This window comes from Trematosphaeria pertusa, assembly GCF_010094035.1.
Source record: "Trematosphaeria pertusa strain CBS 122368 unplaced genomic scaffold BU26scaffold_11, whole genome shotgun sequence".
In the NCBI taxonomy this organism is placed as follows: Eukaryota; Fungi; Ascomycota; class Dothideomycetes; order Pleosporales; family Trematosphaeriaceae; genus Trematosphaeria; species Trematosphaeria pertusa.
In genome coordinates this window covers 379,363-394,109 of record NW_022987222.1, presented here as the reverse complement: position 1 = coordinate 394,109, position 14,747 = coordinate 379,363, and the positions used below count along the sequence as shown (strand labels likewise).

The following is a 14,747-nucleotide window of genomic DNA, read 5'->3' as shown; positions in this document are numbered from 1 at the left end:
TCGCGCTGCATTAGCGTCCGGCGTAGGGCTGGCCGATAAGAGCTTATCGGATCCAAATTCCATCTCAAGCTACGCTACCCCTCCACATTCGCTTCCTTTCGTATAACCATCCCATCTTCCATTCTTCTCTCGTTTTCTCCTTTCCACATACTTATCCTCCCCTTTCCGCCTGTTACCAATCAAACATTCCCTTCGTAGAAGCGTTCAGAGCCGCCACAATGTCCCCCTCCCACACCGCCTTCTTCTACGGCACCCTCATGGCACCCCCCGTCCTCCACCGCGTAATCTGGGGCCAATCCAGCGCGCCCACCCCCGCGCACGCCTCGCTCCTGACCATCCGGCCCGCAATCCTGCACTCGTACCAGCGCCACAAAGTGATCAATGCCGACTACCCTGCCATCCTGCCCTCCTCCTCAAGCACACACTCCGTGCGCGGGACGCTGGTCACAGGGCTCACGGACGGCGACATCTGGAGACTGGATATATTCGAGGGCAGCGAGTACGAGCGGAGGAAGGTTCGGGTGCGGGTTTTGGAAGAGAAGGATGGTGGAAGAAACCGGGGAGAGGGCGGGATGGGCGATTTGCAGCAGAAAGAGGAGGACAATGTAGAGCGCGGGGAAGTGGATGCGGGAACGTACGTCTGGATAGCCGGGAAGCACTTGCTGGACCCTACGGAATGGGATTTCGCCGAGTTCGTGCGGGATAAAATGAAGCGCTGGGTGGGACGGGAAGCAGCGGAGACAGACGAGGGATTCCAGGGTAGGCCATCTATCAACGGTGAGCCCTTTTGGGCTGCTAACTGAAAAAGAACGTAGTTAGCTAACGTGTTGTGATAGATGTCGACGACGCCGTCGCAGCGCTAGAAGCGGGCAAAGATCCGACAGGGGGACGAGGCGCAAATGGCAGTATAACGCGGCAGCTGCAACAGAACGGACAGACGGAAAAGGAAGCTTTGGAGGGTGCCGTATGAGGGGGATATAGAGATACGAAATGGACGGCATAGAAGGAGCACAGCATGTATACCCAGGAAGGGCAGACGCATCACGGATACAGCCGTTGTTGCAAGCATACACTATTTTCTTTCCATCAAAGCACAGCGGACTACCTCTCCATCTATGCACGCTGCCCGAAGACACCAGCACGAACTGGTATTCACGCCCTTCAATGCAGAGTCGCCATGCCCTCCTCCAGTCTACCACTGAACTGAAAGACGCCCGAGGCTGTAAGCGCCGAAGCAAACCTGGGCAAAACTCACAAAGTCCGCCCTTCGGTACCGCATCATGGACAACGCCGTCGCCATGCAAGAAGATGAAAAAGATAAAGCAATGAAATGGGAGTACACGAAATGAGAAATCGCTAGCAATTGCCAGAGATCGTCTAGTGGGCCCGAGTAACATCGGCCTGTCTGAAGAAACATGCTTAACCGATTCGAAACTCAGCGCCTCCATAAATCGTGTCATAGCGGTGACATCTCCTCGCCCTATTGATGCATAGGCGGAGAAGATCTTCTTGCTGGTGGTGTCTCGGGAACGGTCGTGTCATCATAAGCAGTGACTGATTCGTCTCGCTCCGCTGCTTGCGAACTCCCCTCCGTCTCTAGGGCGTCATCTAGGAATCCCTCCCACGATGTCTCTTCATCGTCTGCTTCGGTTGGTTCCTGCGCCGCCGTTCCGCTTTGGTTAGCAGAAGGAGAGCCAGAATGGCGACGCATCTGGTGTTTTACTTCTGGAGAGTTTCCCAGATACGATAGAAGCTCGTCCCCTACGAAAGACATATCCTGGGGGGAGTGTGAAACGCCTTCACGGCTGTTCAAGGTGGGACGGTGGATCTCTTCGACGGAAGTCTGCCGACGATGTCGTTGCACACCGGGAGATGGCTGCGCTTTGGACCTCTTCGGTGAGGTGACGATGATAGAGTCCTGCGACGCACTTCGTCCTGGGTTCGATTTCATAGCTTTCGGCGGGCTGGTAATTATCGCATCCTGGGAGTCATCGATCGTGATTGGGTCCTGAGAGCTGCCGTGCGCATCTTGGGCCAGAATTGCAGCTCCAAGCGCGCCTTTAGTCGGCTTTTTGAGCTTTACGCTGGCATCTGTTGGTGCTGTTCTGAAAGAGCGCGGTGACTCAGCCCTCCCAGCTTTAGTAAAAGCCGACGTAGACATATTGTCAGCGTCCTTTGTGCGCTTCTTTGGGCTATAAACCCCATTCTGTTCGATGACCTCGTTCTTCTTGTTTGCCACAGGCTGTTGCCGAAATGCTTTCTTAGCATTATCAGTAGCAGCTTTAGATACTCCGCCAGCCTCGAGCTTTGGCTTCTTCGGGCTGTGAACCTCGACTCCCTCATCGAATGGAACCGCATCCCCGTTCGCAACGGGCTGTGGGCGGGGTGTCCCATGGGCTTTGGGTATGGCCGCGCTGTATTCTTCACTAGCCTCTAGCTTTCGCTTTTTCGAGCTATGAACCTCAATCTCCACATGTCGAGTCGCATTGCTATTCACAGCGAATAGCGCACGAGGCTGTTTCGAGGAAAGCGGCGTCTGTGGTGACTTCTTTGGGATTAAGACAACAGGGCTGGTTCTTCTACGCGGTATGGACGCGGCAGGCGAATCCTGGGCTTTTCCTGGAGCAGATTTGACAGGAGACTGTGATCGTGGGTCCTGCTTCGTTGGTGGTTGGGGGGAGAAGGGAGAACCCAACCTTCCTTTTGGAGCTCCAGCGGATGGTTCGGCAGGTGGTCCCGGTTTCGTAGAGATCGCCGTGGATACGGCGGGTTCCGGGTCTGCTGGAGGCTCGGGCGCGGTTACGCTCGAGTTTGCCAAAGCCTCTTTCTTGGTCGTGACCAAACCCGTTTTTCCGGTGTGATCCTTCGCCGGAGGGACGGTGGACCAAGGTGCAGAGGCAGAAGCAGACTTTTTGGCCTTCTTTTCAGCCCTAGCTTGCTTCCGTTCCGCCTCATCTTGGTCATGAAGCTTGAACAGAATATCACGCATTGTGCTACGCATTTGCGACATCGGCATATCGGGCCAGTCGGTCTCCATACGCATATCACCCGTGAGTAGGCGATCCTTGAAAGCGTCAGGGTTTTGGAAGAATTTCTGTGCGTATCCCAGCAGGTACACGCCGCAATCGCTGAAATTATCCTGCATGGGAATTTGGCCGTTCTTTGCATAATAGGCATTCTGCGTGATGTTGGCTTCCATTCCGCGCTTCTCCCGGCCTTCCTCGCGAATGTAATCTTTCAAGGCACGAACTGCTTGACTCCTAGCACCTCCACCAAGAGAGTCTAGGATAATGATGGTGGGCTCATGTGTGTTCCATTTCTTAGGCGGCGGGCCGGATTTACGTTTCGACTTTTTCGAGGAGGCTGGGGAGGAACTGGCGTCTGGGAGGATACCTTTCGGAGTACGGTCCGCGATGGACAGCTTCGCCATATGGGCCGTCTCTTCTACAGACGATTCTCGGACTCTCTTATCATCTGTGGCGGCCATCGCCCGGTTTGGATCTGATATGGCCGCATCGGGATCAACCAAATTGAGCTTCGATTCCTCTTCCTCGAAGAAGTTTACGTCGTCGTCAAGCTCCAGTGCGGAGGTATCCGCCGTCGGGTCGACAAGCGCCGGTGGAAGTATGAGTCCCCCTCTCTCGGCCGACTTCTCGTCCGTTTCTGCTCTCTGTGCTTCGTTTCTCTCCTTAGACTTCTCGTCGGTCCGGTTGACCGAGGCTTCTGGATTCGTCGTTGAAGTATCGTCGAGATCTTCGAGGGCGGGCTTGCGCGGAATATTGGGTACATTGCAAATGATTGCAAGGTACCAGTGAACGTCCTGGTTGATAGGCACCACGATGTAGTCGTAGCCGAAGAGATCCTCCTTTGAAGTCCAGCGCGCCACTGCAGAGTAGTTGATCGATGTCTTCTGCCCCGGGACTTTGCGAGTAAGGGTGGAGAAGAAATGCGTGTTGAAGATGTACACCTTGTTGGGGGGCAGCGCTGTTTGGTTAAACAGGTAGAGCATGTAGAAGTCGATCAGCTGATCATTCAAGAACTCGCCATCATCAAGCCGCTCAAGATCAGCAAAGTCCACAACTGCGCGGCGGCGTCCAGTTCCATAGTTGAGTTGCCGTGCCCAAGGTGTGCCCAGCCCGTGGACTACGGAGTACTTTTCTGGGTCTTTCTCTTTTTCCGCGCCAACGTAGACGGGACGAGACGCCCTCGTGGTTCGTGTTGGGCGCGCAGATGCACGCAGGCTTCCGTTTTGCGTCTGCTTGAGTTCGGTATCCAGTGTGCTGTGCGATTTGGCGGGAATCTCTCCGCCAGTGTCATTTTGTGCCTGCTGATCCAACGACTTCAACCTTGAAGCGGGGCGCCGGGCTTCTATCGCCGCGTTCTGTACTCGAGCTTCACCCTGGTTCAGCGCAGGGTTGGTAGGGGGCGGTGAGACGGGCTTATGGATGGCATCGAAAGGTTTGCTGAAGAGTTTCTGCATGTGCTCCCTGCTACGAAGTTAGTTTCATCCAATCACGGGAATGATACAACTCACTCAGTCTTTTCCGTGACTTTTCTGATGGCCTTTCCCACATGCTCATCTCGAAAGAGTCTGAAATCTTTCGAATCTAGAAACTCGAGATCGAAAAGATATTGAACGCCATTCGCGGGGCGTGATCCCTTCAATCGAATGCGGGAAGTGTCGTCCGCCCGCGCGTCGACTACCTTGTACATGGATACCGTGCTTTTGCACTCCAACTTTCCATTACCACCTAACTCTATGAGATCGAATGTAGGGTCCCCGCTACGGCCTTGGAGAAACAGGTCAGGGCCGCGTCCTTCATAGCCATGAGTCCTTGCGAATTCCAAGCACCATTGAAAGGCAGGCGGGTTCTCTTTTCCTTTCGAAGCAACCTTGGCGGACGCTCGATGTTTGGAAGGCGACTTGCTCCGCTTGACGGCGCGTGGTGCTTCGACGACGAGCTCGTCGTCGCTGATGTCATCTGCACGCCTGAATCTATCACGCAGGTTCTGTGAGGTACGATGGGTCGCCGGCCGCTCACCCCGGGGTTCACCTCGCGGAGGCGAAGTTGAATGATTGAACTTGGGGACGTTCTTCGCGACGTGCTTGGGATATGCTTGGGTAATCTTCGCCTCGGGACTATGCCTCCCTGAGCGAACGACCCCTTGCTGAAACTGGCCATATTTGAGCTGTCCCGGGGACTTCGATCTGGTGGCTGGCGCCTCGTCATCGTCGACAGTGATTGGTGAAGAAATCGCACTACCGTTATCCACTCTCCCGAAAGACGCGCCGGAAGGTGTTTGCGGTGGGACAGGATTTCGAGACTTCTTGCGATGAGGATCAAAGAACATGCTGGTCTCCTCCAGCTCGCTGCGCGATCTGCGTCCAGCACTGCCGGCTCCCGCCACTGTGGGTCCACTTTCGAAGCTGCGCTGCGATTGTGTGATTGCTGGGTGCTGCGACTGGGACAAGCGCCGCGGCTGCGAGACGAAAGGCGCTTCCACAACTTCATCACCTTCGAGATCTATTACTTCATGTGTAAATGATGTGATGGGGTGCTCCGTCTTTCTCCGCTTCGCTGAGTACGGATTGTCACTGGCCGAAGCTGCATGACGCCGCGGTGTGTCTGGCAACTTGATCGGCTGGTCCTCGAGGAACTCTAACCCTGAGTCAAACCGTGACTGGTGCTTAGATCCGTACATCTTAGGTCGACCGTGGCCGTGGCGGGGATTCATCACGCCGGCAAAGGTGTCCGTGGGCGTGAACTGGTATTTAGACCCGGGCTTTTTCGTCAGCAACCCGGTCTTACGGACCAGAAGCGAAGCAGAACGCACCTTCATGGTTTTTAGGGCAGGGTTACAGGTCCAAGGTGCGGGAAGGGGTGTAGCATCAGCAGGTATGCTACACAAGGCGTCAGTCAAAAGCTGCCGCAACTCTGCTCACTGTGTGTGCGTACTTGTAGTTCGGGCAGAGTCTCGCCTCTTCTGGGCTGATTTTCACCCGTTTTGGCTTTCTGGCCGGCTCTCCAGTCGCATTAGACTCGGCAGGGGCCGGTCTTTTGTTTGCTCGCGCCGGCGAAGTGAGGTCAACGGTGGGGTGCTTGCGACGGGACTCGGTCGGTGAGTGGGACGCGCGAACGGAGCGGCTAGGCGACGAAGCATCGTTTGTCTGCTCAACGCAACGTTAGCGGTCTAAACCTGGCGGCAAGTCGGACTCATAGGATGTCTCCAGAGCGAGTCATAACGCACATGGTGGGAAGAAGTAGCTGGGGTGGTCTTGCTGCCGATGAACGGGGCGAGGATTGCGTCGAACATCGCGGGCTAGTGGGAGGCGAGTGGAAGAGGCAGAAAGTTCTGCCAGCGGGAGAAGAGTGTGACTGTCATAGGGAATAGAGAAGAAGACATTTCGGCGGCGCGGGCTCTTGGTGAAAGCGCCCGCCTGCGGTGTCGTCGTTCAAACTCCAAGGGTCCGTGCGCATTGACGTCGATCGCCCAATTGTGCAGGGCAGGGGAGCTCACCTCCGTCCGACAATAGCTTTCAGCGAGAGTCGCAACACTCCACGTCGCCTATTCCACGATACACCTGTGGCGAGAGGACAACAATAGGAGACGTGATTCAAGAAGGTTGTTGTTTGTCCATTTTGTTGATTGTGTATTTCAACCAGTGGGCAGGAGCGCCACAGTCCGGGAAGGAGCAGCGGCCAGAGCTAGCACGCAACAGCCCACACAATGAGGAGTCATGCCCCATTTGTCTCGTTTTCACATTCAGCAGAGTTTACTCATAGTCCCTCCCATGCCTAAGCCAACCGTAGCACCGTTCGCTACCCAAGCCATGTCACGGATATGTAGAATACAAAGATGAGAAACGAAAGAAGAGCCGTTGCTTGACTCTTCGCGGGCAACAACCGCAAGAAAGCAGGGGCTTGTCGTAAACTCAATGCCGGAAAATCGAACGACGAACGCTAACCGGATACCCTGAGAAGCCGTACCATGCCATACCATGCATGCTAGAAAATTGTCAACGAGAGGAAGAACGTAAAGGGAACATCCGCGCGGACTACGCAGTGGACTTATCCCGCTGCGACTCGTCACCCAACGTGAGCCGGCGCTTCTCCTGGTGACTCTTGTCTTGTCGCGCCTGGTCGATAGCAGTGCGCTGGGCAATGCTCTCGTCATGGCTGCGCCAGGTGATGATGGTGCCTTCAGGAAGGTTGAGGACCCGCTTGACGGTTTCGCTGGTATTGTCAGAAGAGATCGTCGCGCTAAGGATTATAACTGCTTACCGGATCTTGATGTTCCGACCGCCGTCGTTCTTCGTCCAGATGCTGAACACGTCCTCACCGCTGCGCACGCTGAGCACGAAACCGCACACCTCGTCGCCCGCCTCCGCAAACTGGTCGCCAATCAAGGCCATCAGCAGCTCCTCCCAGTAGCGGTCGGCCACGCCCTTTTTCAGACGCATGATCCACTTGCCGCCGCGCTTGTTCTCATCGTCCTCCCACACCGGGCGGATGCCCTCCTTGAAGAAATGGTAGTCGGAAACGGTGGGGAGCGTCGAGGGTCGGTTGAGGTGGGTGAAGATCTTCCAGAAGTCCTGCGCCGTACTCATGCGACACAGCGGCTTGGTCGACTTCTCGTAGTCGGAATTCTTGGGCGTGGGCGGGCGATACCAGATCACCCATGTGTATTTCAGCGGCCACGGTGCGCTGGGGTCGGGCGGGGCAGACGAGCTTGCCGCCTCTTCCGAGGCGGTCGTGGATAGCGACTCCTTTCGGGCGCTACTCACGGCCTTGCTCGCAGGCTTGTCCTTCTTCTCGCCAGGTGTGGTCGGGGTGGCACCGCCTATGGCTGCCGTCTTAAAGTCAAAGGCGGTGCCGGGAGTCTTTGGAGTCTTGGTCGCGGATCCGAACGAGGCAAAGGCGCCTGAACCCAGGCCGAAGGCAGATGAGCCGGCAGTGGTGGGAGAAGACAGCCCGGTGCCTGTCAATGGCGAAAGCGCATTGAACGGGTTGCGGCCGCCGTGCGAAGACGAGTCGCCACCGAAGCGCTTCGTGGCAGAGAAGGTGCGGTGAGGGGGGTCGGGCTTGTCGCTATGGTGGTCCGGATTGGACATGGACAGGGAGAGCTTGCTGGTGCTGTGCGCATGCCGTCAGTCTTGAAACCAAGATTGCGGAGGTTGTGGGCAGAGCATACTTGGAGCGGCGGTTCCATAAGTTGTCCCTGCCGTCCATTGGCGATTATTTAGTACTTAAGGGGAGTATTATAAGAGGAGAGGCTCTGCTAGAAGCTTGGTGGGATAAAAGAGCGAACAAGCAGCAGAGGAGCGGCGGGCCAACGGCCGTGGTGCAGCGGGAGCGGACGGCGCTTAGCGGTGGATTGATACGTATAACCGAGAGCTGAATGAGTTATGGTGTTGAAGAGTACCGACTGGTAAGTGTACAGCGTAGTGAAGCGGGGAGTTAATCCGTGGAAGTGTAGATGCAGTGGAGGTCTGTCCGGAGCGAAAACGTTTGAGAGGTTGGCGTTAGTAGACTGCAGCAAGCGCGCGTTTAGCCGCGGCGGGCCCGTGCGCCCAGCGAGCTTTTCCTCGTGGCTGCCCGGTGCCCTCCTCTCCTCCTCCACAACACCGGCCTTCGACTCAAATCCTCGCCAGCTCGACGCACCCTACTCGGCTGGCGGCTCCGAAGATGGCCCAGAGCGAGCCATCCCTCTCATAAAACCATCATCACGAGGGCCGCCTCTGCGGCTTCCATGATGCGGTGATGACCTGAAAGAAGGGACATTTCTTTGTCACGCGCCGCCTCGTTGCTCGCTGAGGCTGCGGGCTGTCTCACTGAGCGGACACCTCTGTCGTATGTACCTACATGTCCCAGCACAATGTCTCGGGATGAACACGTCCAATTGGACTACTTCTGGTAGTCTGAGTCTCAGCCAGGAGCTACACTGTCGCCTCGCGATTCCTCGGTCGAGCATGAAGTTCTAAGGCAAAGTCTGATTATGAGCCTTGCTCTTCCAGCTTCAGTAGTGGCGTGCAGGATCCAGCTAACGGCGTCGAACAGCGTCGACGGCTGCGTGCCTCTTATACGGCGTGTATTTCCACAGATCGCCTCGAACCCCTTTGGCGAACGGGACCATCCAAGTGGGCATCTTGTCGGGCAGAGCAGACATCGCAATGCAACCCAAATCGGCGGCTGTGAGCAGGGTCTCCTGATGTGCGGCTCGGAAGTCCGCCCTTTTCCCCTACCCTTTGTTGAAGGCTACATAGAGATGCCACCCTTGGGCAAGAAGGCCAGGCAACCCCACGCCCCTGTGTACTCGTCCGTAGGAGGAGTCTCTTGGTTCTATTGCTGTAGTACAAATATCACATGTGCCTAGTATTTCTCCGATAGGCCTGTCGCCTTGCGCATACATGTAAATGGCCCGGCTGCGTCTCCCAACGCCTCACTGCCTACTTTGATTCAGCCGCCGCCTCCAGGCAGCTGCCACAGCTCACTGTAATGATAAGTCCTGAGGACTTTCTGCAGAAGAGAACATAAGCTTCGGGTCCCTGCAGCTGTCTCTGTACTTTCGCGCAGAGTGAGACGCAGGCGGCTACGTCATAACTAGCGGAGGCCAGCACCCTCACCCAGACAACCAGAGACGCACCCCTCCATCTCCACAATTGCACCTGCCGTTGCCGAACCGCGCCCTACCTCCGCCCATCACCACACCTCTCCTTCAATCCGCATCCAGCCATCCAAAGCCCGCTTACTGGCCATCTGGCGAAAGTCACCCCACGCCACCTGCGTTCACGTGCGGGCGACACAACTTCTTGTCCGCTTCAAAACAGCTCGCTCCCACCCCGCTCCTCCCGACAAAACACCACAGCCATGCCTCAACGCTCACCGACTCTACACTCGCCCACTCAGCACCCTGAGCGGCCGAAGGGCAAGTTGCCACCCCACATGCGCGTCGCACCGTCTAACAGCAGCCGCAGGCATCCTGAAGAACTCCAGCTCGTACCGCTCGCAGACGTCCCCCACCAGCCCTGAAGCACCCCCTCTTGGTCCACCACTTGCCCAGATACCATCGCACGACCGGCCAGGCCTAGGTCGGGAGCTCTCAGAGAAGGAGATCGTCTTGGAGAACACGCTGAGGAATGCCGGCCCCGCCCATCGGCGCTCGTCGTCAAACCCCCGCGGACCCGGGTCCCGTCGCCAGTCCGGCACCAGCATGCACGCCGACGAGAACAGCCCGAGGCTAAAGTGGGACGAGGCGAACTTGTACCTCACAGAGCAGCAGCGAGACAGCACAATGAAGATCACGGAGCCGAAGACACCGTACGCCAAGCAATACGACCCCGCAGAGGACGAGGATGAGGTCGAGATGCTGAATGCGGAGGAGCTCAAGGTCGATGAGCTAGATGCCATACCGAAGCGCAAGCCGAAGATGGACGATATTCCCGACTTCGATCTGGGAGAGCCGGAGCTGGAGGCGGGGAGTTCGCACACGCCCGACAGCGAGAAGCGGGTTATCGTCGAGCCGGATGCAGAGGACACGCCCGGCCACCATGGCGAAGACCTGCCGCACCTGACTCCAGAGGAGAGGGAGAAGCATCGCAAATTCGAGGAGATGCGGAAGAAGCACTACGAGATGAAGAACGTCAAGAACCTTCTTGGGTAAGTTCTGTGCGTCGCATCATGTATCCTCAGTCTCACTGACAACTGCGATAGTCATCCGGAGATGCTTGATGAAGAGGGCGAGGATGAGCCGACCCAAGTGCCACCCATTCCCAACGGCCAATCGTAGTCGGCCACCCTTCTTAGCCATTTTAAGATGCAACATCATGATACCTGTTTCCTTTGTCTTATATCCCCATAGGATGCTTGGTGTTGGGGTACGTATCCGGGGATGCATCATGTATGTTCCTTCACTGGCCTTAGGTTCTACATCAATTTATTGTAGGCTCAGCCTTCGGTCCTCTCATTCTGGAGCGTTTGGCGGCTGCTGCCTCTGAGCTCGTCCTTTTGAGAATACCCATTCGCTAGACGCGTGTGGTACACCTGGGCTTCCAAACGCCTCACTTATGCTTTTCGGTCTGCGTTGCATTTGCCTGATGAGTACCATTATAGCGGAGTCTGGAATAAGGAAGGACTCGGGGTCTAAAATGGTGGGGGGAGGCCCAAGTATTCGTCTAGCCATTACCAAGTAATTACGACAAATGTCATATCTGTATCATCAATTTGACGTAAGTGACACCGAATAGATGCGCAATGTTGAAGAGCCTCGTTAATACCATGGCTTCAAAGACAAGAATATATGCCTTCGATCCAAGGCCGATCGGTCTGTAGGCCTCTAAAACATGTCGACCATGTGATTGGAAGGTTCCGTCGTTGATGCCTTCCGCGTTAGGCAAGCTTGCGCCCCCGCACCGCCACCTGGCGCGGGACTAGGAGCTTGCGTATCACCACGACGACGCCTGCTCAGCGTCGCCCTTCCCACTCCCCCAACCCCTCGACTTCGACAGTCAGCTCTTCTTTTGGAGCACCCTCAACATGACGAAGAACCAGCCTACGCTCCGTAAGACGGTGTCCACCGCCGACCTCTACGCCGATCCACCTCCGCTACCACGCCACGCCAGCCTGTCGCGCACGTTGACGAGGCTACAGCAGCGCCCTCGAGGCATTTCGCGAGGGAATCCGTTCATGCAGCCCCAAGCTACCGTCTCTCAGACGTCCTTACGCTTCCACAACACGGATGCTCGTGACTCGGCAGAAGATGCCGGCCGCCGCAATGCCCCCACTTTCCACGAGAGCCACAGACACAGCGTTGCAGCTCCGTACTTCTCGAACCTGATCGACTTCGACGATGACTTTGGCGCACCAAAAGAACAGCAGAGCCCTCCGCCTGTCCCTCCAAAGATCCCCGAGATACCAACGTTCGAGCCGAAAGTAGAGCCCACGAGGGAGAAGGAAGGACCGGAGAAATACACGAAGCCCTTTACGGACTTTATGACCGCGAACCCGACCGTCTTCCACGCTGTAGATGCAGTGGCCAAAGATCTCGAGAAGAGTGGGTATAAGAAGCTGTCTGAGCGCGATTCGTGGGACTTGAAGCAGGGTGGGAAATACTACGTCGAGCGCAATGGGTCGTCGCTTATCGCGTTCGCGGTCGGGGAGGGATATGAGGCGGGAAATGGCGCGGCAGTTGTGGCAGGCCACATTGATGCTTTGACTGCCAAGCTGAAGCCGATTCCTAAGCTGCGGACGAAAGCTGGATTCGTGCAGCTGGGTGTTGCACCGTATGCTGGTGCGCTGAATGACACTTGGTGGGATCGCGATCTAGGCATAGGAGGAAGGGTCCTGGTCAAAGAACATGGCAAGATTGTGACCAAGCTTGTTAAGCTGGATTGGCCCATTGCACGGATTCCGACGCTGGCGCCTCATTTTGGAGCTGCCGCAATGGGACCATTCAATAAGGAGACGCAGATGGTGCCCATCATTGGGTTGGATAACTCGGATATGGGAAGCTTTTCTGGCAAGGAAGAGGCGGGGGAGTGGAAGGGCAGTGTGCTAGGTGGCGAGGGCACGTTCGCAGCGACGCAGCCCGAGAGGCTCGTCAAGGCCATCTCAGAGGAGCTGAGCATCCGTGATTGTAAGTTCTGCCTCCTCGTTTAGAGGCGGTAAAACAATGTCGCTAACCGTGAATCAGACTCAAGTATCGTGAACTGGGAGCTGGAGCTCTTCGATATTCAGCCTGCTCAGCTTGGTGGCCTCTCCAAGGAGTTCATCTTTGCCGGCCGCATCGACGATAAACTCTGCTCGTGGGCGGCCATCCAAGCCTTGCTCAACACGTCAACCTCTGGCTCCTCGCAACTTAAAATCGTCGCCCTGTTCGACGATGAAGAGGTCGGCTCGCTGCTCCGGCAAGGCGCTCGTGGCAATTTCCTTCCTGCCGTGATCGAACGCATCGTAGACGAGTTCGCCGACAAGGGCGTCAGGAGCCTGATTTCCCGCACATACGCGAACAGTTTCCTCGTCAGCAGCGACGTGATTCACGCCGTAAACCCCAACTTCCTAAATGCATACCTCGAGAACCATGCACCCCACTTGAACATCGGACCCGCGGTCTCTGCAGACTCGAATGCACACATGACCACCGATTCAGTCTCTACGGCAGTCTTCCAGCACTGCGTAGACAGGGATATGGGCGTCAGGAAACAGGATCCCAAGCTACAGGTCTTCCAGATCCGTAACGATAGCAGGAGTGGAGGAACAGTGGGACCCATGTTGAGCGCGGCTACGGGTATCAGGGCTATCGACTGCGGTATTCCGCAGCTCTCGATGCACTCTATCCGGGCGACGACGGGATCGCTAGATCCTGGCCTAGGTGTGTTTGCGTTCCAGAGCTTTTTGGAGAACTTTGAGAGTGTCGATGCGGAGTTTAAGGCTTGAGGATGAGAGAGTAAGTGCTAGGTGGGATGGGGTGGCGCGTGTACGAGTACGGTTTGGCACACCGGGGAGGGGGGTATGCATATTTGGGAGTATAGTTTAGACGTGGAAGAGCAGTGGGCTGGAGTTTAGGTCAAAGCATTCTGTTTCAGTCCGTCAGTTCAGTTCTATCTCATCCTACTTTTGTGCGTTTCCCCTGCCTTCGAGCGTGCTGCCCCAACTAGCTAGAGCCGTCTCATCCGCTACCCAACGTTCCCCGTCCAGAGAAACCCCCTCCATTCCCCCGCTTCCAACTCCCCGCAGTCTTCCCTGACAATGTCTTCGTCGACTAAAACTTTAGGCACCACATCTATGTCCTATGGGACTAAAACGCTGCGCCGGCAGTACTATGTCTGCGTAGTGGACTAGAGGACTAAAATACCGGAACATGTTCGATCATGCTGCGGACTGCGAGGTGGAAACCCACGAAGACAGAGCTCAGGGAGACGTAGGCATTTCTACACGAAAACCACGTTGGCAACTTGACATGGGAGGACCCTTCCTAAGGCGCTGGCTAATATGCGAGCTCGAAACGGTCCGGGACTTTTGTGATGGTTCCTGCACTGGGGGTGGGTATATTAACCCCCTAGCGCGGCGTCTTCCAGCGTCCTCACACTGCCGCTAGTCTTTCTAGAGCATATAAAATTGTTGATATGGTCCGTGGGACGAAAAGAGTCTCACACTCGGCCTCATGGGTGCTTTGTCGCAGCACGAATGCATTCTGCTGGGAGCAAACATGCTCGGGGGAATCAAAGCACCAATTTGCCAATACATGTAGCGCCGGGCAGATGGGGGTGTTATAGACGAAAACGAAGTGTCTACAAGAGGTATGGGGAGCTACAGTGCCAGGATACATACAGGAGCAAAAAGCAACAGAGCGCCACTTCTACGAGCTGGCGCCCGAACGTGGCTTTATAAAACCCCTTCGATCCTTTCTTCCGCACTCCTTGCAGTTCTTGCGGGTTGCCTCCAGCTATCAAAACGGATTACGATTTCGACGATGGCCGCTGGGAGCAGAACGAGCGAGCTGATACAGCGATGTGTGCTCGGCTCGCGGCACCAAAAGATATTAACAGCACTCGACATGTGGGCGGAACCGAAAGCGGACTGGGTTATCACCTGGGAACCTTCTATAGTTGCAAACTCCGCAACGATCTTCACATCACTCTGGAGGCTCGCGCATGCTCGCTCTCAAAAACATCAGACACATCGTACGCATGCTTTCTCAGGAGCCGTTCTGAGCGCAGAAATCGTCAAAGTGGACGAGGTGATCGGGGC

The 14,747-nt window shown here is 56.0% G+C and overlaps 4 protein-coding genes across 4 annotated transcripts; 3 read left to right on the top strand and 1 right to left on the bottom strand.

Annotated features, from left to right (window-relative positions):
• Positions 1–70: 70 nt before the first annotated feature.
• Positions 71–1,359, top strand: BU26DRAFT_521452 (uncharacterized protein). The gene is made up of 2 exons (XM_033829534.1): positions 71–777; positions 837–1,359. The coding sequence occupies exons 1-2, from the start codon at positions 219–221 to the stop codon at positions 968–970; spliced, it is 693 nt and encodes a 230-aa protein (XP_033680919.1). The 5' UTR covers positions 71–218; the 3' UTR covers positions 971–1,359.
• Positions 1,360–6,650: 5,291 nt separating this feature from the next.
• BU26DRAFT_488665 (IF4E-domain-containing protein) lies at positions 6,651–8,508 on the bottom strand. Its single transcript, XM_033825987.1, has 3 exons — positions 8,194–8,508; positions 7,284–8,135; positions 6,651–7,235 (listed from the first exon to the last, which is right to left on the bottom strand). Exons 1-3 carry the CDS (start codon positions 8,229–8,231, stop codon positions 7,058–7,060), a joined length of 1,068 nt encoding a protein of 355 aa, XP_033680918.1. The 5' UTR covers positions 8,232–8,508; the 3' UTR covers positions 6,651–7,057.
• Positions 8,509–9,457: 949 nt separating this feature from the next.
• BU26DRAFT_552926 (uncharacterized protein) lies at positions 9,458–11,219 on the top strand. The gene is made up of 3 exons (XM_033832179.1): positions 9,458–9,927; positions 9,977–10,658; positions 10,713–11,219. Exons 1-3 carry the CDS (start codon positions 9,870–9,872, stop codon positions 10,786–10,788), a joined length of 816 nt encoding a protein of 271 aa, XP_033680917.1. The 5' UTR covers positions 9,458–9,869; the 3' UTR covers positions 10,789–11,219.
• Positions 11,220–11,448: 229 nt separating this feature from the next.
• BU26DRAFT_552925 (aspartyl aminopeptidase) lies at positions 11,449–13,550 on the top strand. Its single transcript, XM_033832178.1, has 2 exons — positions 11,449–12,633; positions 12,691–13,550. The coding sequence occupies exons 1-2, from the start codon at positions 11,535–11,537 to the stop codon at positions 13,431–13,433; spliced, it is 1,842 nt and encodes a 613-aa protein (XP_033680916.1). The 5' UTR covers positions 11,449–11,534; the 3' UTR covers positions 13,434–13,550.
• Positions 13,551–14,747: the final 1,197 nt, after the last annotated feature.

Excerpts from the sequence above, each read along its gene's own strand:
- BU26DRAFT_521452 (XM_033829534.1), top strand. The coding sequence starts at position 219 with ATGTCCCCCTCCCACACCGCCTTCTTCTACGGCACCCTCATGGCACCC. Across the intron at positions 778-836 it reads GGGTAGGCCATCTATCAACG|ATGTCGACGACGCCGTCGCA; the intron begins GTGAGCCCTTTT and ends GTGTTGTGATAG.
- BU26DRAFT_488665 (XM_033825987.1), bottom strand. The coding sequence starts at position 8,231 with ATGGACGGCAGGGACAACTTATGGAACCGCCGCTCCAA. Across the intron at positions 8,136-8,193 it reads TTATGGAACCGCCGCTCCAA|CACCAGCAAGCTCTCCCTGT; the intron begins GTATGCTCTGCC and ends GCATGCGCACAG. Across the intron at positions 7,236-7,283 it reads GGTCGGAACATCAAGATCCG|CGAAACCGTCAAGCGGGTCC; the intron begins GTAAGCAGTTAT and ends TGACAATACCAG.
- BU26DRAFT_552926 (XM_033832179.1), top strand. The coding sequence starts at position 9,870 with ATGCCTCAACGCTCACCGACTCTACACTCGCCCACTCAGCACCCTGAG. Across the intron at positions 9,928-9,976 it reads GCACCCTGAGCGGCCGAAGG|GCATCCTGAAGAACTCCAGC; the intron begins GCAAGTTGCCAC and ends CAGCAGCCGCAG. Across the intron at positions 10,659-10,712 it reads AACGTCAAGAACCTTCTTGG|TCATCCGGAGATGCTTGATG; the intron begins GTAAGTTCTGTG and ends CAACTGCGATAG.
- BU26DRAFT_552925 (XM_033832178.1), top strand. The coding sequence starts at position 11,535 with ATGACGAAGAACCAGCCTACGCTCCGTAAGACGGTGTCCACCGCCGAC. Across the intron at positions 12,634-12,690 it reads GGAGCTGAGCATCCGTGATT|ACTCAAGTATCGTGAACTGG; the intron begins GTAAGTTCTGCC and ends ACCGTGAATCAG.